Here is a 21,944-nt window from a genome sequence, read left to right on the forward strand (position 1 = left end):
TGATGACAGGGCAGATGCTCAGGTTGGGCAGGCTTCGCTGCGGAATTTGTTTGCACAATAGTGGTGTTAATTTATTTTCTCCACCGCCGCTTTGGTGTGGGGATGGGCTTGCCATTCTATTCACTAGATTATGACTATGCACAGAGATCCCCTACTACAGAAGGTGTAGTTTCTGTCCTGTAACTCCAGTTCTGTAGTAGGGGTATCTCTGTTATAGTCATAAGCGCCCGCCCTCCTCCCCGGTGGAGATAAATATTCATTTAAGGAATGCTACAGGTCTGGCGTGCTATGCCTTCAAAAAGAACTGAAAGTAAAAGGGACCTGCTGTGCATTCTGGGATACTGGGAGAAAGTTCTGGAAAGTTCTCTTAAAGGCACAGTATCCTATTTAGGCCACATAATGGCAGCCTATGGGGCTTGTCTGTCCATGCCTTCCTCTCTATCATTCCAGAGTCTTTTACTGGTAGAGGCAAGTTTCTCTATGGTAGAAACTGGGCAGGCTGTGTTGTGTGCAGTGTTGTTTGGTGGAATTTCTAGTTGAAGTACTGGACAGTGTAGCCTGTGGATATAGGCTGCATTATTTGTCTTTAAACTCTCTCTTAAGTGTCTTTGCAGTTTCTGCATGATTTGACAACTTAAGAGATTATTTTTGATTGCCGGGGTCCACGCACATGGGCGGGACTATTCACTAGATTATGACTATAACAGAGATACCCCTATGTGACGGGGTCGGGGAATATGGCTTTTCAGACTTACCTGTTTCACCTCTCTTTGAACAGCATTCTGGGACTTGGCGGCGCAGTGAAGAACCGTACGACTCAGAACCAGAAGACGATGCGGAATCCTGTTACTTTAACTGGGCGGAGTTGGACATAGAACAAGACGTTGGTTACGCCCAGACAAGCCCGCTAAAAACCGGCCAAGACGAGGAACAGGTGTGTGTTGCACCCGGAGAGGAAGGAAGATTTCACGCCGGACTACACATCGGACCCGGACGAGAAGCAGACGAAACCCGAGGACTGCACTTCGGACCCGGACGAGAAGCAGACGAAACCCGAGGACTGCACTTCGGACCCGGACGAGAAGCAGACGAAACCCGAGGACTGCACTTCGGACCCGGACGAGAAGCAGACGGTACCCGAGGACTGCACTTCGGACCCGGACGAGAAGCAGACGGTACCCGAGGACTGCACTTCGGACCCGGACGAGAAGCAGACGGTACCCGAGGACCACCATACGAACAAGGAAGAGAAGCAGACGAAAGGAGACCAGAAGTAAAGACCACGGAGGACCAACGGTCTACAAAGCCCGACGCGGATAACCCAGGAACGGACCGGAAGAACGAGGAAGACGACAAGCCAGGAGGCCAACAGGAAGGCTCTTCGCCCAGCCACACTTCATCGAGGGAAGTGTGGCTACCAGAGGTACGATCACGGCTTTCAGGCTGGGGGGGTTTTAAGTGGTTTAGACCACGAAAGTAAAACCATCACTCACCCTATGCACTACCCTCCCCTCACTATCCGACACTAGTGAAAGAAGTGTGCACGTGTGAGTCCTCACTCCCCTACCCTGTGTATTGGTTCTCAACCAGTTAATCTAAAACGCTGTTCATTTCCTTTCTTGCCGGCGGAGAATACCGACATCGTGGAGGAAAAGACCTGGACCACCAGTCCCAGAAGCCCACGGGACACCCGACGAACGGCTGCTGAGAAACGCTATCAAAGACTCACTAACGAGTTCGACTCCACGTTACCGTATTACCGAAAAGCAATACGACGTAAACGTATACTGAAACCAATAAAACCAGCGTTACCCAAAGCACCCGTGTCTGTAAGTCTGTTAGACAGTGCGGAACCTGCCGCCACGAACCCTTCTAGTGACCCAGGTAACCCCGAGGTGCCACAAGTGGTGGAGAATGCGGGCACGCCGATAGCCATCTGTGAACCAAAGATGGAAGAACTACTACAACGCCTCGTGAAAGGTCAAGAACAGTTGGGCTGGGCTGTAGAGCAACAATTAGCTACTGCACAAGCCGACAGAGACGCTCTCAGAGACAGTGTGGTAAAAACCCTCGGGGAATTTCAGCCCATAAGAATCGATACCACCGGAACTCCAGTGAGAGAAGTAAGACAAACAAATCCTACCCCTTCAGGAATCTCTTTACAAAAATATGTAGCTGGAGAAGACCCAGACGCTTTCCTTATTAACTTTGAAAGAGTGGCACTGGCTTGTGGTTGGCCGTTAGATAAGTGGCCGTTTTTTCTGGCGCCATTGTTAACTGGAGAAGCTCAAGCGGCATACCAAGTAGCTAACGGAAACGGTCAGACACCGTATGCACAAATCAAAACTATCATTTTAGACCACCTAGGATTGGACGCAGAGGCATATCGAGTCCGATTCCGGAAAGAGAGAGGAAATCCAGGTGAAAATCCAAAGACTCTGTTCTTTCGTTTAAAGGCCGCTGCTGATAAGTGGTTAACTCCAACCCAAAGCTCGAAAGAAGACATAATGGACAAAATTTACTTAGAACAATATCTGGAAGCACTGCCGTTCGGTACTCAACGCTGGTTACGGCAACATTCAAATCTGACAACCGCACAGGCCATGGAGATGGCTTCCACATATGCGAGAGCACAGCCGAAATTACATCCCATGGAAACAGAAAAAAATACAAAACCTCCAATACGAATAGACCGAAAAGTTAAGCCACCTTCCGGGGTACCTATGCCTCGACCCCCGAATCAAGAGGTTTCCCCAATAAGAGGCCCGCAATGTTTTGAATGTGGGACATGGGGTCACATTTCCAGGTTTTGTCCCAAGAAAAAAATGCAAGAAGAACCCATGGAAGTCGGATACCTACCCCGACCCGTCATGTTTTCAGCAGAACTCGGAGGCGCATATCACGTGAGTGTTCAAGTCAATGGCAAAACCGTTAAAGCTCTGTTAGACTCAGGGTGTAAACAGTCAGTAATACAGGGCAGGTTTGTGTGTGAATCACAGTTAGTACCCGACTCACTAGTTAACATTAAGTGTGTGCACGGGGACGTGAAAAGTTACCGAGTCGCTTGTGTACCTTTAGAATTGGAAGGAGGACGACAGGTAATAGTTAAAGTGGGAATAATGAACAATCTGCCAGAGGAACTCTTACTCGGAACGGATAATCCGCATTTTTTAGATCTGTTCTCGAAAAGACTAAACAATGAGAACGATGTCAAACCAGTACTAATAGCTCCAGAACCATGGGAGGGGGATCGCAATTTCCGGTTTGCCCAAGCCAATGATAACACTTTGTTCAACGCCTGGGAACAAGCACATGCCAATCAAAGTGATCCAAACCCCAGATATCCCCGGTTTGTAATCCAAGACGACTTGCTATACAGACAAGCAAAAGAGAATGAACAGAAACAGTTACTAGTACCAGTGTGTTTTAGAGAACAAATTATGTTCTATGCGCACACACATCTTCTAGCTGGTCATACAGGTAGTGAAAAAACGACCCAGAACATTTTGAAGAACTTTTACTGGCCAGGAGTTTATCAAGATATCAAGAAACACTGCCAGACCTGTGACGTTTGTCAGCGGAAAAATTTACAGAAACCTGCGGCTGTCCCATTACAACCGTTGCCCATAATAGGGACACCGTTCGAGAGAGTTGCAATGGACCTTATCGGACCACTTCCACGGACAAGTAGGGGTAATCAGTATGCTCTTGTCATTGTGGATTATGCCACCCGATACCCAGAGGCGTTTCCATTAAAGAATCCAACCTCTAAGAACATTGCAGAGAAATTCCTTGAGTTATTTTCACGTGTTGGATTCCCGAAGGAGATTTTAACGGATCAGGGGACCCCATTTATGTCAAGAGTCATGAAAGAGGTCTGCCAAATGTTAGACCTACATCAGATCAAAACGTCAATATACCACCCCCAGACAGACGGCCTGGTAGAACGGTACAATGGAACACTGAAAGGCATATTAAAAAAAATGCTCACAGCCAACCAAAAAGACTGGGACCGTCTTCTCCCTTTGGCCTTGTACGTTATCAGAGGCCAAACACAAAGCAGTCTTGGATGCTCATCCTTTGAGATGTTGTATGGAAGACAGCCAAGGAGTCTTTTAGACATGACAAAGGAATATTGGGAGGCTGAACCTACTGGAGAAACGAAAAACTTGCTTGAATATAGTCAATCCCTCAAAACCCAGATTGGCAAGATTCGGGAACTCGCCTTTGCAGAGTTAGAAAAAAGTCAATCCAAACAAAAACATCATTACGACAAGGGGAAGAAATGGAGAAAACTCGAACTAAACGACTGGGCCCTGGTTCTATTACCCTCCACATCCAAACGGTTTCAAACGGAATGGCAGGGACCCTATCAAGTCATTGAAACTATTGGGAACACTACCTATCGACTAAGACTATCGAGTAGAAGAACACAGGTGTTTCATATCAATGTCCTGAAGAAATGGCTCGGAGCTCCTCCAGTCATAGCCTTTGCCGAGAATAAAACCCGAAAAGAAAACACAGTATCCCAGTTGGTAATCAACGAGGAACTACTCCAGGAACAACGAGAACGCTTACAAGGTGTTCTACAGAACTGTGAAAATATATTTTCAGACCTACCAGGTTCCACGACTATGGCTGAACACAAGATTGAAACACCTAAAGGAACTATAGTAAAGCAAAGGCCATACAGGATACCGGCCGCCAAAAGAGAGGCGATCAGCAAGGAAGTAAAAGAGATGCTTCGCCTAGGTGTCATACGACCCTCCAGGAGTGAATGGTCATCACCGATCGTAATGGTTCCGAAACCTGATGGGAGTAGCAGATTCTGCATGGATTTTCGCGCCCTCAACGCGGTCTCCACGTTTGACGCCTACCCCATTCCCAGGATAGATGAAATGATCGAGAAATTGGGAGAAGCCAGGTACATTACCACCCTAGACCTAACAAAAGGGTACTGGCAAGTACCCTTACGGGAGGAAGACCGTAAGAAAACCGCGTTTTCAACACCAGACGGGTTGTTCGAATTCACGGTATTACCGTTTGGGTTACATGGAGCCCCGGCAACCTTCCAGCGTCTAATGAACGAAGTGTTGCGAGAACACCAGGCCTACAGTTCGACGTATCTGGACGATATCATCATTTTCAGTCCGGACTGGGAGAGTCACCTTCACCATCTGGAGATAGTCTTACGACAACTCGCCAACGCAGGATTACACATCAATTCAAAAAAATCCCGGATAGGATTTCAGAAAGTGAAATATCTTGGATATGTATTGGGCCGGGGGCTCATTGAACCACAAGATGAAAAAGTAAAAGCCATTGCAGACACTCCATTTCCCTCCAATGTGCGCGAAATGAGGGCTTTTCTCGGATTAGTGGGATATTACAGGAGATTTATCCCTTCCTTTTCCGACATTGCAACTCCATTGACCAACACTCTAACGAAACACAGTTCAAAAACGGATTTTTTGCATCCCACGCCAGACATGAGGTCCGCCTTTGCAAGCCTCAAAAAGGCGATAACTTCGCGTCCGGTGTTGGCATCACCAGACTTCAACAAACCTTTCATCCTCCACACGGACGCCTCGGACTTCGGGGTTGGAGCTGTATTGTCCCAGATAACGGAAGAAGGTCTTGAGCATCCCATCCTGTACATTAGCAGGAAACTGTTTCCCAGGGAAGTGAAATACCCCACGATCGAAAAAGAGTGTTTGGCGATTAAATGGGCTGTAGATAAATTGAGATACTACCTAGAGGGGCGCACCTTCCGATTATACACTGACCACGCTCCACTACAATGGATGAGTCGCAATGCCTCAAACAATCCCAGAGTCATGAGGTGGTTCTTGTCCCTACAACCCTTTTCTTTCCAGGTGTTACATCGTAAGGGAAAAGACAATGCCAACGCTGATTTTCTCTCCAGATATCCTCTCCCCGATCGGGAGAATCCTAGGGGGGAGGTATGTGACGGGGTCGGGGAATATGGCTTTTCAGACTTACCTGTTTCACCTCTCTTTGAACAGCATTCTGGGACTTGGCGGCGCAGTGAAGAACCGTACGACTCAGAACCAGAAGACGATGCGGAATCCTGTTACTTTAACTGGGCGGAGTTGGACATAGAACAAGACGTTGGTTACGCCCAGACAAGCCCGCTAAAAACCGGCCAAGACGAGGAACAGGTGTGTGTTGCACCCGGAGAGGAAGGAAGATTTCACGCCGGACTACACATCGGACCCGGACGAGAAGCAGACGAAACCCGAGGACTGCACTTCGGACCCGGACGAGAAGCAGACGAAACCCGAGGACTGCACTTCGGACCCGGACGAGAAGCAGACGAAACCCGAGGACTGCACTTCGGACCCGGACGAGAAGCAGACGGTACCCGAGGACTGCACTTCGGACCCGGACGAGAAGCAGACGGTACCCGAGGACTGCACTTCGGACCCGGACGAGAAGCAGACGGTACCCGAGGACCACCATACGAACAAGGAAGAGAAGCAGACGAAAGGAGACCAGAAGTAAAGACCACGGAGGACCAACGGTCTACAAAGCCCGACGCGGATAACCCAGGAACGGACCGGAAGAACGAGGAAGACGACAAGCCAGGAGGCCAACAGGAAGGCTCTTCGCCCAGCCACACTTCATCGAGGGAAGTGTGGCTACCAGAGGTACGATCACGGCTTTCAGGCTGGGGGGGTTTTAAGTGGTTTAGACCACGAAAGTAAAACCATCACTCACCCTATGCACTACCCTCCCCTCACTATCCGACACTAGTGAAAGAAGTGTGCACGTGTGAGTCCTCACTCCCCTACCCTGTGTATTGGTTCTCAACCAGTTAATCTAAAACGCTGTTCATTTCCTTTCTTGCCGGCGGAGAATACCGACATCGTGGAGGAAAAGACCTGGACCACCAGTCCCAGAAGCCCACGGGACACCCGACGAACGGCTGCTGAGAAACGCTATCAAAGACTCACTAACGAGTTCGACTCCACGTTACCGTATTACCGAAAAGCAATACGACGTAAACGTATACTGAAACCAATAAAACCAGCGTTACCCAAAGCACCCGTGTCTGTAAGTCTGTTAGACAGTGCGGAACCTGCCGCCACGAACCCTTCTAGTGACCCAGGTAACCCCGAGGTGCCACACCCTACTACAGAACTGGAGTTACAGGACAAAAACTACTCCTGCCACCAAGCAGCGCATGAGTACTATCGCCCCATACTCTGCTCCACAACCCAAGCAAACCGTAAAACATTCAACCTTCCCAGTACTAGAGGTTATTGCCCCATACTCTGCTCCACAACCCAAGCAGACCTTAAAACATTCAACCTTCCCAGTACTAGAGGTTGCCGGACCGCCACTGCCATTTGGCCATGGTCAGATCCTTAAAAACACTTCAAAAGGCCGAACCCCCGGGCCAGGCACCAAAAATTTCCACAAAGGCTAAGACCTCAGTGTTGACCTCCTCAGATCGAGCACATGCTTCGGTCTCTACCCAACCTCCGTTTCCGACTCGGCAACCGACCACATCTACCTCAGTAACAAGCAAGAAACATTCATCCATTTCAAATTCTTTGGTCCTGAAACCGTTGGAGACCAAAACCTCGAAACATACCTCGGTTTCCATGTCTCCTGTCAAGCCTATGCTTGAAACAATCGAAATTCATTAATGGAAGATCCAAATTCAACAAGGCACTGGGCGAATAATGACCTCTCCTCCACCACAGAGGCAGTTAACCTTTGAGGATGCATTGGACGCTTCTGTTCTCCCCAAAAAGAGAACAGAGGTCAGGGCTACCAGTCCTATTCATTATCCTCCTCTGCCACTACCACCTCCTCCTTCAACTCTCCCATCAACAATACCTCCACCACCTTCTCCTCCTTCCCCTACATCTCCACAACACAACCTTCTCAATGCTTCACTTCCAGGGTCTCCAAGATCAAACACTGGGGGATTAGGAGAGCCACTTGGGGATCCTGACCCCAAAGGTGTATATGATACAGATCCCATGATGTGAAATAGTCCGGAACTTTATCCAGCCCACCCCTCCCCTCCAGATGATGCTAGTTCTTTCCAACAGGTTGTTGCTAGAGCAACTACTTATCATGGCGTTGAGCTTTACATGGAGTCTTTGGAACAAGACTTTTCCCTTTGATACCCTCTCATCCACCCACAAAGTTCTCATCCAGGGGATACTCATCAATAGTCATAATCTATGAATAATCCCCGCCTATGTGCTGGATCCCGGAGCATATAGAAAATACATATAAATATATATGTATATATATGTGAAAACATATTTGCAGCCTAGAACATTTCTAAACTGGCAAAACTGCTGCAAAATTACATGAATTAGCATACACACAGTAGTACTCTCACAACCCCATAGGAATAAAGAGAGCAGTAAACATTTGCATACAACAATGCTTTATTGCCATAGGAAAAACCTGTAATTGCAGGCATTTGCCAGTAGGCTGCAGCAGAGTATAAAGAAACAAAGAAAGACTGACACCTTGTCTTTAAGGCATTAGAATAGGGGTACCGTGCCTTTAAGACCTGAAGGAGACGCCCTGCTCCCATGATGCACCACAGGTGGCAGTTGGGTCAGTTCTTTTTTCTGGCTCCTTCTGTGAGAATCCTGGAGCTTGAGCTCTTCAGTTTTTGACTGAAATTGTTATTTTGAGTGAATTTTCTAAAAAAATTCGACATCTTCTGGTTTATTAAGGCTTCTGCTTTGGTTTTCTGTAGTGTTCCACTGAAATTTTCTGTCAGGATGCCTGCTTTATTCCAGAAGTGTCTTTCTTGTGACAAGAAGATGGCACTGGCTGACCCACACTCAGTGTGCATCGTGTGCCTTCCTTCTGCACACGACCCTGACCAGTTCCACCACTGTCAGAAGTTCTCTAGGGGGACTCTTCGTGATCAGACTTCATGCTATGTTGGAGAAAAACAAAAGTCATCAGGTGGGTGGCCATGGAGGCCCAAGGACGTCTTCTTCAAAAGTGGCGACGTTGTGCATCTCCTACCTCAAGAAAGAGAAAGGGAGGACGAACATCTCCGTCGAAGTCGCCATCGAAGAGGCCCAGACGGTCTTCTAGATCACTATGGTGACATCGAGAGTCTCCGCCGCAGCCAAGTAAGTCGGCGTCGAGACTCCACACTTCGGACTCGAAGTCTGTGACTGCTGGCTTGTCCAAGTCTCCGTCGACGTCGAGGCTTCCGTCGACGTCGAGACACTCTCCGCCGCCCTCGAGGGGGTCAGCGTCGAGAGTTTTGACGGCTTCCACATTGCGGCCGGCTGGCGTGCCGCCGTCGAGAGGGTCTTCAAAATCCCACCATTCGACGTCGAGGAATTACTCCCGCACTTTTTCACCGTCGGTTCCAAGGACGAGTACTCCGGTCAGACTATGACCCTCATCCAGACCAAGATCTCTTGCCAGATCACGCTCTCCAGCATGGCCAAGAACGCCTGCCAAGCCAAGACCTTCCCCCAGGCCAAGATCTCTGTCTAGACATCGGTCTAGATCCAGGGGTCGGCACAGCCGTCATCGCGGCAGGTCCCATAACAGAGGAGGCACAAGATGTCCAACTTGGTCATCTTCTACGAGGTCTGTGGTCCGGGACTATTCTCCGACGATATCCTCTACTCCTCCTTCACGAGTCTCACCTATTGATGACATCGCAACTTTTACGGATGTGCTGAGCAGGGGAGCAAAGAAGCCTAACATCTCTCTGCATACTCCTGTGGTACCCACCTCTATAAAAAAAAAGAATTCTTTTCTTTTCTTTTTTTTTCTTCAAAAATAGAATTGATCACCAATGGGAGTGCTTTACGAGTCAGGATTCCTACTCCCCGAGAGCCAGTAGTAAAACCCGCATGCACCACTAATCTGTACCCCATTCGATGCATCGCTTTACATGTATTTCCGACCAAGTGGGTTTCCTGTAGCAAAACCACATCAGGAGCATACCGTTTAAAATACTGAAGAACCACGCTACGCTTAATTGTATCACACAACCCGTTGACATTCCAACTCAATACCTTTAGTTCCCTATCCCCCATCATCAAGAACACAGATGGAGCGATCATCCCCCAACCACTGAGTACTTTTCAATTCAATGCCTCCCAGCCAACGACCACATTACAATTCAATGCCTTGATACACAAAAACAAACAATAAAAACCCCCTCCCCCCCCCAAAACATACCACCCCCAACCGAACCCCACTCACCACCCCCCACCCTGCACCCCTGCTCACGGTATTTGTCCGCCCCCAACTTGCAGTGTGCCTGTCTCCCCATAATCTAACTACTTAACTATCCAAAAGTTAACTCTGAGGAGGAGTACGACCCCCGGTTCCCCGCCTGACCCCAGCAGAACCCGCAGACCTGTTGAAGTCATTTCTAACAGTTAACCCGGCTGCACATCCCGCTCAGCTCAATCCCACCCCCAACCTGACCCAATCCGACCCGCAACAATGTCAGTCCTCAATATTGCTCTTGTGCACCTTCGTTTTCATCACCACTTCAGCGCCGACGCTCATCCCGCGAGAAGATAGTCTTCAACCAGTCAGAGGCGATTTCAGGATTATCAAAGAAAACCGCCTTGCCTGCATGTTCGACTCTCAACTTGGCAGGGTACATCATGGCATATTTCAGGCCTTTGTCCCGAAACTTTGTCCCGAAACTTCCTTTTAACACCCAGGAAAGTCTGTCGTTGTTTTTGCACCACCTGCGTAAAATCCAGGAAAAACGTATGGTCGAATTTTCATACGGCAAAGGACCCCCAGTTCTGGACGCCTGCAGGATAGTGTTCCTGTCCCGAAAGTTAAGCACCCTTGCGATCATCGGCCTGGGGGGGCGCCCCAGGGTGCTGCTTCCCTTCTGGTACTCTTTGTGCTCTTTCAACAGTTTCCCAGGCCTTTGGGTTTCAAATGGTTGAGAATAATGTCCTCAACAAAAAGGTCCGCGGCCTGGCCCTCCGCTTTTTCAGGCACCCCAATAATACGCACATTGTTTCTGCGGGCCCTCCCTTCATATTTGTCCAACTTGCGACTGGCTACGTCACTGGCGGTCTTGAGATCACACATCTCACGCTGCAACAAGGCCACATCATCAGTGAGACTGGACGTCTTGATGTCAAGTGACTTTACCTTCTCAGTGGCCTTGGTGAGGTCTGCACGGATTAAGTTATCCTCTATAGTAACTGCGTCTAGCTTATGATCTAAAGACTCCATCTTCTTACCGAGAGAAGTTTTCACCCCGTCGATTGCCGCCATCACATCCTGCAGCGTGGGCTCCGTCGTTGCTGCCGATGAGTCCGCAGTCCCATCTTGTGATTTCCCAAGCCCCGTCGGCGACCCCCCTGGGCTGCGTGTAGCGGTCCAACTTATTGGCCTGAGTATATCTACTTCCCCTAGCCACCTTATATTGCTGTTTTTTCGTTTCAGGTCTTGCCGCCATTGTGAAAGACCGGTGACAGTGGGCCGAATAGCCACAGAGATCCCGCGACAAAGCCAAAGCACCAGCCACCACATCACAGGGTACAGCGTTGTCTCTCCTTTTCACCCAGTGCCGCAAATCCTCCGCTGTCTGAACCCACGTCCCAGGCAGACAGCGGTCCTCCAATCCGGACCAGTCCCTCAACACACAGAACCGAACACACAGCTCCCAGTGCGACGGCAAGGATACAGGATGTAGACCCCTGGCCCGGCTACCACTGTTATTTCTGGCCCTGGTTCAGCCCACTGTCCGGCCCCCACCTCCGATCCTGGTCACGGCCCAGGCCTCAATCTGGTCCCCGCTGTCAATTCTGGCCTGCTCTGGAGGCAGCAGGGCCGGCAGAACACTCAGGAGCGGCCGACGTCGCAGCCCTACCCAGCGTCCACACCAGGAAGCAGGTGATCGGGGCAGCGTCACTCAGTGCAGGGCGGGAACCGGCTACCGGACATGTTACCCAGGTGTATAGTCCTTTATTTTTTTTTACACAAGGGAACCCAAGGAAGCGATAGGCTAGGGACCTTAGGTAGTTACGTTTTTTCACAGGACAGTGGTCCCTAGACAATTAAATTATTTGCAAAAAATAAATATAGACTAAATAGCAACTATATTCATTGTTCAGCCGGACAGTATTTAATTTTTGATAAAAAGAATTCACAGGTAATATGGTGTGATACAAGCAGGACACCAGCCGATGACCAACTAACACACTCAGAAGAAAGACAAACAAAGAAATTCAGGCAATTAAGGTAGTCTGTGTATCAAAATTCACAATCAGACATTACAAACAACACACTACTGCTTGCGAACATTAGCATAATGCATATAGTGTGACTAGGTCGGCGACGTTTCGAACCCTATACAAATTCAGAGTTCATCTTGAGAACAAACAATGGATGCCTTTTTAAAAAAAAAGTTCATAAATAACTTTTTTGTACAACCCACACTGTAGGTACCATTTGCCAAAACATATAATAGCACAAAGGCAAGGAGAGAAACAAGAGAAAAAGAATACAAAACTGGATTAGGGCATTTTTTCAAAAAGGACCACATTTAGAACTCATATACAGATTTCAGTTAGCCCCATAGGTGATTAGTACAGGACTTCAAAAAACCCGCAAGAATAAATATATAACCATGCCAAGGTTAGTTAAGGTGCTATGTTGAGCCGTTTCCGTGGTGGGAGCCAAAATAGATTTGTGAGTGAGTAATGATATCAACGAAGGAAATTAGTAAAGCAAAATAACCCAACAGCCGAGTGCAAAATCGAAATGACAAATTCCATAAAGACAGCAGTTACAGATCGTAATACATTAAGGCAGGTGAGTGATCAATACGGCAGGTGAGTGATCAATAAGGACTTACCTGCGGGACTAGTATAGAGTCCCCAGTGGCAGTGGTTGGTAACGTGGCAGTAACCCTAAATCTGGCGAGATATGGGGAATTATAAATACCAAGCCTCAGAGTACTGAGGAGTAAATACAAAAAGCACAAGCGCTTACCGGTTGGATAGCCTGACAACAATGCACGTAATAAGTGTGGTTCTGTAATGGAAAAGGGGAACGGTTAGAGATAACCGTAATTACGGGACTGATCAGTATAGTAGTCATATCAGTCAAGGGTCTTACCGGTAATAAGTGAAACGGGTCGTCAATGCGGTCCTCGTTCTGTGGCAATACATGCGGTTCGAAACCGGGACCACAACCAGGAAGTACAGCGGGTAAAAACCACATGATTTACTGCAACCCAATCAGAACACGGGCAGTTCGAGCGGAAATTTTGAAACAGTAAGGATTCGTGAAGTGAAGGTATAGAGAAGTGAGCAATCGCGTCGGCCATATTATAGTGGCGATTATAAGAATTAAAAGAGTGAACCGAACATGCACATCCACATTAGGAAACACGACTTGACAGTGCAAATTATCTATTCTATGCTAAAATCAGCATAACAGATCGATATGTTACATACAAGCATCATATCAGAAAAGCGGGCAGTATAAAGATTCTTCATATCAATAAAGCGAGCAGTATAACGATTCATCATATATAAGGGCATACACAATAAAGATTGAGTGGAAATTCCCATCGTTAATAAACAAACACAGTCAGTTGTTAGACCAAATTTCTAAACCGTAGGAGGAACAGTAAAAACATGAGCAGTTATACTAATAAACCAGTCATGTAAAAAGGACGGCAATAAGAGTTTGGTTGTACAAACGAAACTTGTCATTCTAGAGATTGCTTTTGGATTACAAGGCCTTACTACGGTTACGTAATCCTCATTGAGGTCCCAATTTTTAACCATAAGGAGAGCAGTGAGGTGTATAGCCCAGCACATCCGCAGTGCAGTCCGCGGCAGGAGGTCAGCACTGCTTCCGCTTCACACCAGGACTCAGCATTGTGGCCAGACACAAAAGAGCAGTTGTCAAACCCAGCCCAATGCGTCCAGCCCGGTCACAGCTGCACAATATGGTATCTGTTGCCAGGGCGCCCCAATGATACTTCTAGCCGGCTCATAGGGAGCTGTCGCAGTCTCGCTGCACCTCTATAATTTTTGATACGCTTCATCACCGGACAGCGCCTAGACCTCTGCTGCCTCTGGTGCCTGGCTTCATTGAACCGGCGATGGCTACCTTTGTCACACCTGCAGTGGTAGGTTATGTTCCATCAAGACTTGTAGAGGACCCCTTGTTACTTAGATCGGATCCACCTGCTGACTCAGTTATCGTGGCGGCTGCCATGAAGTCTCATTCGGCCTCCACCTCATCCTTGGTACCCCCAGAAAAGGACAGCAAACTCATGGATTCGTTTGGCGGGAAGGTATGCAACACCTCTGCTTCTTATATGAAGGTGGCCAGTGCCTCTGCTCTGCTTGGGAGGTACAATAGGTATCTCTGGGACTCCCTCACTCGCTTCACAGAGAAGCTTCCTAAGGAAGACCGACAGAACTTTGTCGAAATCCTACATGAGCGAGGGCTTGTAGCCAACCAGGTCATTAGTGCTGCAGCATATGCTTCTGACCTCGCGGCCCATGTCTACTCCCATGGAATCTGCTCACGCCGTTTGGTTTGGCTCCATCTTACGGGCCTCAAGCCGGATGCTCAGAAAAAGATCTTGAACCTCCCCTTAAATGGTACGTCTCTCTTAGGTTCCCACGCTGACGATGAGATGATAAAGATGAAATCGGAAATTGACACTGTTATGGCTGTGGGTGTGGAGAAGCGTAAAGAATTTTAAAAAGCTCTTTCGTTAAGGGGACAAGCGACCTTACCAGCAGAGGGTTCAAACCCCTCAATGGTCATCTCAGACACAGCAGAAAACCCAATTTCAGCAGAGACGCCTTCGCAGAGGCAGAGGCAACAATAACAAGCAGCAGTCTGCCTCCAAGCAGCCTCCCAAGCCCTGAGCGGTTGTTTCCTCCGCAACTGTTCGCCACTCTGGTGGGAGGGAGTGTTTCTCATCATCTGGAAGAGTGGAGATCCATAACAAAGGACAGATGGGTTCTGAGTAATATGCAGCATGGTTACTTGCTGAGGTTCAAGTCCTCCCCTCCGCAAGTCTTCCCTCAAATAAAGCACCTTTCCCGATTCTACAGTCAACTGCTGCAGGACGAAGTCTCTGCCCTCCTCAAGAAGAAGGCCATAGAGGAGGTTCCTTCCATGCTGAGGAATCAAGGAATCTACTCCCGCTATTTTCTTGTCCAAAAAAGAGGAGTAGTCAAAGAATACAGGCCCATTCTAGACCTACGGCTACTTAACAGATTCGTCAAAAGAGAAAAATTCTGCATGCTAGCCCTGCACCAGATCTTCCCGCATCTTCATCAGGGAGACTGGATGTGTGCCATCAACCTGCAGGACGCTTACTTTCACATACCTGTCTCAGTAAAGCACCAAAAGTTTCCCAGGTTTCAGATCGGACGCCATCACTACCAGTATTGAGTGCTTCCGTTTGGCCTCAAATCCGCGCCACAGACATTCTCCAAGTGCATGGCGGTGGTGGTTGCTTTTCTCCGCAGGCGGAAGATCTTCATCTATCCCTATCTAGACGAATGGCTGCTGAAAAGCTCCACTCTGGCTCTGCTTCAGACCCATCTTTCGTTCTGTCTCAACCTGAAAAACTCATTGGGGTTACAGGTCAACTTCAAAAAGTCAGTACTCAACCCTTCCCAACGGATTCATTACTTGGGCGCTTCCCTGGACTCCGTGCAGGCAAGCGTGTGTCCTTCGGAGGAGAGGTTGTCATCCATGCTCCTGAAGTGTCGTCATCTACTGGACAATCACAGTCCCACAGACAGGCAAGTGTCCTATCTCCTAGCGTCGATGGTCTCGTGCATCTACATTGTGCACGCCTTCACATGAGGCCTCTGCAGCAGGCTCTCGAGGACCAATGGTCTAGGCGGTCAGGTCACTGGGAGGACCGTGTTTCTCTTCTACAAGGTGCCAGAGACTCAATCAGATGGTGGATGAAACGTTCCAATCTCCTCCGGGGAGTTCCATTCCATCGCCCTCCTCCATCTCAGTCAGTGGTTACGGATGCCTCTCTTCAAGGCTGGGGCGCTCATATGGAAGCTACCACATCAACTTCCTAGAGCTTCGGGCAGTTCATCTGGCGCTCAAATCTCATTCTCCTTCTCTGGGCACCAACTACATCCAAGTTCAGACGGACAACACAACAACAATGTTCTGTCTGAACAAGCAGGGAGGCACCAGGTCAAGAGTCTTATCCCTGGAAGTGCAAGCCATCTGGCACTGGCTCCTGGCAAGAGGTCTATCCATCTTGGCAGTTCATCTACCAGGTATCCAAGATACCCAAGCGGACTGCCTAAGCAGAGACTTCGTAGAAGCGCACGATTGGGTGCTCAACGAAGAAGTCGCACTGGAGGTATTTCAGCAATAGGGCGTACCAGACATAGACCTGTTCGCTGATGCGGCAAACGCAAAATGCCCCGTCTTCGCGTCCAGGTTCCCCCAACAGGGCTCACGGGAGAACACTCTTTTGATCAACTGGTTGCAGACATTGCTGTACGCAGGATCAACACCAGGATGATCCTGATAGCGCCGGAGTGGCCACGCCAGTGGTGGTACCCTGATCTCCTCTAACTGTCGGAAATCCTGCACCGGCGACTTCCTTGCCGTCCAGACTTGTTGACCTAGGACCTGGGGAAGGTGTTTCATCCCAACCTTCCTTTCCTTCGCTTGACGGCATATGGACACCTAGACCTTCCAGCAGACTGCATGAACATTCTCAAAGAAGCCAAGAGACCCTCCACTAGGAAGTCATATGCTTTAAAGTGGAATAGATTCTTCATATGGTGTCTTGATAACTCTCTTGACCCTATCCACGGTCAAGAGCAGGTGATTCTACTCTATCTTTTGTATTTAGCAAAATCAGGCCTCAAGTACCCCTTCATCAGGGTTCACTTAGCGGCAATCACAGCCTATAGGAAGTCACCTTTTCAGACATCATTCTTCCTTATGCCTGTGGTAAAGATTTCTTAGAGGGGCTTAAGAAAGTGTTTCCACCAGTGAGGTCCCCCTCCCCTCCCTGGGAGCTTAACATCATACTTACTAAACTGATGGGTGCTCCTTTCGAGCATATACACAAGGCTTCTTTGCAGCACTTTGTGAGAAGTTGGCCTGATATGCAGTGCTCACTATTCTAGTGATCACTATGTATCAGTCCAAACAACCCTTATTGATGATTGGTTGTAAGTCAACCGTAGACCAGCTATCCTAGTAGCATGGACAAGAGCAGTCTTTAGGCTAGACTCTAGAGGGCGTGTTAAGCCAGCTGTTATACCATCACATATACCCCTTGAACACCAAGTGAAAGGACACCACACAAGTTGTTATGAAAATAAAAGTATATTTATTTAGAACACAACAGCCCTGGACTCTTTATGAGGACAGGGCGCTAAGCACAATACAAAGCTCTTAGGAAAATACTCAAATCGCACAATTTACGCAAATGCCCGAGGGGCACGAAAAACCATATACTACAAAAGTGGAATGCGAAATTACTAGCAGGTAAGTACTACTCTAATAGACTTTAGGATCGCTAGGACTGGACTACTGAACCTTCAGATTACTAGCAGGAGGCCTAGGGGGATCGGGTGCAGTGTGTGCACTCTCACGCGGGATGCGGGACAAAGTCTATGGATGCTAGATTTCGTAAAGTTAGTGTTATCGGACGAATCCGACTAGGTAGAGCTGAAACGAAAAAGGATCTGGACCCTTGGATAGTGAGGCTATGCTGGAGCACCGAAATGCTGAGGTTACCTAGCCCAGGGGCTGCGGCTGCATAGGTCTGGAAAGACGTCGGGAATCCTCGTTGCAGTCTATGGAGCCTGAAAGAAGAAGTTGCTGGCAGGTGACCAGTGAAGAGATTCGGAGGGATCCAAGCCTGGATCGGTGATGGAGGATACCTGCAAGCAGAGGGGACCAAGTTCTGAATCACTAGCCAGTGATTAGATGGGCACCAGGATGGCACCGGATGTAGTCACCTCGACCAGGTGAGTGGGCGACGCTGGGCTCTGCAGTCTCACGGACCAGGAGGCGTTGTCGACGACCAGGATGGAGGTGCGAGCTGTCCCACGAAGGTATCTGCTGTCGACGTCGCTGGACCCAGGATTGGGGCAACAAGTCTTGGCAAATGCAAGCCCACGCGGTGGACTTAAAATGGCATCTGGAGTGGACCAGGAGGGTCCGGGGTGCTCCTCTGTTGGAGGGGAGCAAGGGCCAGTCTGGAGCAACCAGACCAGCGGTGTTGTCGTCGGGGTGCGTCGTCAAGAGGGCTACAAGCCAGCAGGCAAGTAGCCGGACAACGCGGTGAGCAGCAAAGAGCAGAAGGGCCCCACGGAGATCTGGTGGATGCTGGGGGCTGAACTTCGGTGCTGGAGCTGCTCAGGGTTAGGGCTTCTCGAACCCCAAAGCACTCACTCGAGGATCCCTCGGCGGTCATGCTGGATAAGCGTCGTGCAGTTCTGAAGATGGCCGGTACCTCAAGGTCTTGTCACACCCACGGATCTCAGCTGGGCTGATGATGTAGGTAGAGGTCAGAGGTGCCAGGGAAGCCGGGTCTCGTCGTGCTGGTCGGTCGGATTCCGGAGGAAGGACGTGCAGCAAACCGCAGTGTTCTTAGATGGTGCCTGCGGGTGCAGGGTGACTACTCCTTAGTCACAAGGGAGAAATCTTGAGAAGAAGTCTTGAGTTCCTTTCGTAGAAAGTAGTTTCAGGATTCAAAGATGATCTAATTTGGAAGGGGGCCCGCTCCTATCTTTATACTAGGAAAAGGGGCTGGCACGCGACTAGGTCCTGCCCATGGGTGGGACCAGGAAGGGGGGTGGTTACACCCCTCTCCCATGCCGGACTTTCCCCAGCTCAGGGGCTGGTGTGCCCCTGGAACTGGTTCTAGCCAGCAGATGCATAGTGAGCACCTGGGTGCCACTTGCAGTCACCTTCCTCTAAAGCCCTGCCTACCCAGGATACACAAAACCCTGTCTGGGGTGGTGCTAGCACCGCCCCTGACAGGAAACCCTTTGTCCAAGCTCTCCTCGCTGGAAGGACTCCCAGCAGCAGGAGGTCAGACTTGTGTCTGTGGTGGCAGCATCCATTTTGTGATGCTGAGGCTTGAGTTAACTTTAACCGGGGTTCACAGTTACATACATGTCGTGTCCCTCTAGAAGAGTGGAATGCTAACCCCGTCGCCAGAATTGGCGAGGGGTTAGTATTCCAATTCGTATGACACCTTACTCGACATGTTTTGATAAAGCGGTACCAGAGTTGGCATATAACCGCGAGGATTATAATGCACTTAAGAGTATATGGTATGCGTTATCATGGAACAGCTATTAGGACTTGGTTCCGCAAGCTCCAAATGGTCTCAGCTCATGCCAGAGCACCATCTCACACGATTCCAAGCACTCTGCCTTCAGGATTGTCAAGGCCTGCCATAGGAGTGACTGATAGGAATACGAGTGTCCATTTTAGGGTTAGATATAGGTATACTATATCTAAAGCAAAGGGTGATTACACCACCTTGCCCCAGCTGTCGTGCAGCCAGTTGTGTCAGATTTAGATGGCCAGCCAGGGGTGGCATAATACATGCTGCAGCCCCTGGTAGGCCCCGGGTACACCTATGCCCTGAGTTACAGGGTCTGATAAGGTGGCCCAGTACCAATTGGTAAATGCACCTAAGGTACACGTGTCAATTTAGTGAGAGAACAGCAAGGCTGTGGGTCTGATTAGCAGGCCCACAGCCAGAGAAGTCGTAAACCAGTGAAGCAAAAAAAGCAAAAATCTGGGGTGATCATAGGATTGCAGACCCTACTCTCCTACACACTTGACCTGGAAAGCTGCTTTTTTAGTGGCGATTACCTCTGCCCGTAGGGTTAGTGAAATCCAGGCCCTGTGTTGTAAGGAACCTTACACAGTGTTTCACGCCAACAGGGTGGTACTGAGGACACACCCAGGTTTTCTGCCTAAGGTAGTCTCAGACTTTTATATCAACCAGTCACCCTGCCTACCTTCTTTCCTCAACCTACCACTCCCCCGGAGAGGTCTTTACACTCTCTATATCCCTGGAGGGTTCTGAAATTTTACTTGGCTAAAACCCTTTCACTTAGGAAGTCTGACTGGCTTTTTGTTAATTATGGACCCACTAATACTGGTCAGTCACCCTCGAAAAGATCCATTTCACGCTGGATAGTTTTCTGTATAGCTCTATCTTACCAATTAGCTAACAAGGCTTTACAGGGTAGACCTCATGCACACTCCACTAGAGGGAAAGCCTCTACTATGGCTCTCCTTCGTAACGTTCTGATCTCTGAAATTTGCAAGGCAGCTACATGGCGTTCGGTGCATACCTTTACCCGCCATTATTGCCTAGATTCAGATACACAGGCCGATGCCCAAGTGGGACAGGCCTCTTTGAGAAATTTATTTGCATAATTGTATGAACAATGTGAAGTTTATTCATGTCTCTATGAGTACTTGTTTGCTCGTCTGCAAGACTTTGGGTATGAGCTTGCTAATCTATTCATAGATTTTGACTATTGATGAGTATCCCCTGGATGAGAAGGTTTAGTTACTTACCTGTAATCCTAGTTCTCATCCAGGGGTATACTCATCAAAGTCATAAGCTCCCGCCCACCTCCCCGGACGAGCATGATTCTAAAGTTATGATAAGTTTTTTCTATGGATTTACTCAGGTGTCATGAACCTTCAAATAGAACTGACCCAACTGCCACCTGTGGTGCATCATGGGAGCAGGGGGTCGCCTTCAGGTCTTAAAGGCACGGTACCCCTACTCGAATGCCTTAAAGGCAAGGTGTCAGTCTTTCTTTGTTTCTTTATACTCTACTGCAGCCTACTGGCAAATGCCTGCATTTACAGGGTTTTCCTATTGGAATAAAGCATTGTTGTATGCAAATGTTTACTGCTCTCTTTATTCCTTAGGGGTTGTGAGAGTACTACTGTGTGTATGCTAATTCATGTAATTTTGCTGCAGTTTTGCCAGTTTGGAAATGTTCTAGGCTGCAAATATGTTTTCACATATATATATTATATGTATTTTCTATAAGCTCCGGGATCCCGCACATAGGCGAGGATTATTCATAGATTATGACTTTGATGAGTATACCCCTGGATGAGAACTAGGATTACAGGTAAGTAACTAATCCATACACAGTATTTACCTATGCTTCCTGGCATGTTACGACATGCTGATGACCTCTTAAAGGAGCCAGTCTGTGCCTGGGTTCTTATCCCACAAGTAGATAAAAAATACAAAGCGACTCCATCAGACCCCCTCTTTATATGGAGTCAGGTGCCACCAGACTCCATAGTTGCCACTACTGCTTATAAAAGAGCCAACAGCCAGGCAGCTGGGGATACGCCACCTCCTGAAAAGGAGAATAAGCCTATTGACACAGTGGGGAAAAGAGCAGCAGTGCAGGCAGCTAATCAATGGCGCATTGCCGAATCCCATACCCAAGCCAGAAGTCCAACAGGCAGTTCCCAAAATTCCCTTCGACAAAGGCCATCTTTTTGGCTCACAGTTAGACACCACTTAAGATTAAAAAGAAAAATTACACAGATACTGCTAAAGTTATGGGTGCCTTAGAAATTACTATACCTAAAGGCTCCTTTCGTTGCTCCAGCTACAAGGGCAGATATAAATCCACCACCACTGATGCCTCCACTTCTCAACAAAAGCATTGCCAATCGACCAACAGTAAGGGCTATTTCAGGGGGTCCTTCAGAGGTGGTAACAATAAAGGAAGAGGGCAGAGGTACCTCTGAACACGGAGCAACATCCACTACAAAACAATGACAAGTCAATCCTTCCTCTGGACTACGCAACTTGTTGGGGGAAGACTAAAACATTTTCACCACGGGCCAACGGGTACTAGCCATTATCCAACATGCCTACAGTCTGG

At 48.6% G+C, this 21,944-nt stretch overlaps 2 protein-coding genes across 2 annotated transcripts in view; both read left to right on the forward strand.

Moving 5' to 3' along the window:
- NLRC3 (NLR family CARD domain containing 3) overlaps positions 1-21,944 on the forward strand; it is a 1,491,832-nt gene that overhangs the window by 249,099 nt on the left and 1,220,789 nt on the right. The window lies entirely within an intron of this gene.
- On the forward strand, positions 695-7,065 carry LOC147688512 (uncharacterized). The gene is made up of 3 exons (XM_086942290.1): positions 695-1,133; positions 1,173-1,423; positions 6,027-7,065. Exons 1-3 carry the CDS (start codon positions 695-697, stop codon positions 6,726-6,728), a joined length of 1,392 nt encoding a protein of 463 aa, XP_086798416.1. The 3' UTR covers positions 6,729-7,065.

Source organism: Lissotriton vulgaris, chromosome 10 (assembly GCF_964263255.1).
Source record: "Lissotriton vulgaris chromosome 10, aLisVul1.2, whole genome shotgun sequence".
Taxonomy (NCBI): domain Eukaryota; kingdom Metazoa; phylum Chordata; class Amphibia; order Caudata; family Salamandridae; genus Lissotriton; species Lissotriton vulgaris.

What these genes read in the sequence shown, in the direction of transcription:
- LOC147688512 (XM_086942290.1), top strand. Translation starts at nt 695, where the DNA reads ATGACTATAACAGAGATACCCCTATGTGACGGGGTCGGGGAATATGGC. An exon ending in ACCCGGACGAGAAGCAGACG is followed by an intron (nt 1,134 to 1,172) that starts GTACCCGAGGAC and finishes GACGAGAAGCAG; the next exon opens with ACGGTACCCGAGGACTGCAC. An exon ending in GGGAAGTGTGGCTACCAGAG is followed by an intron (nt 1,424 to 6,026) that starts GTACGATCACGG and finishes CTCTTTGAACAG; the next exon opens with CATTCTGGGACTTGGCGGCG.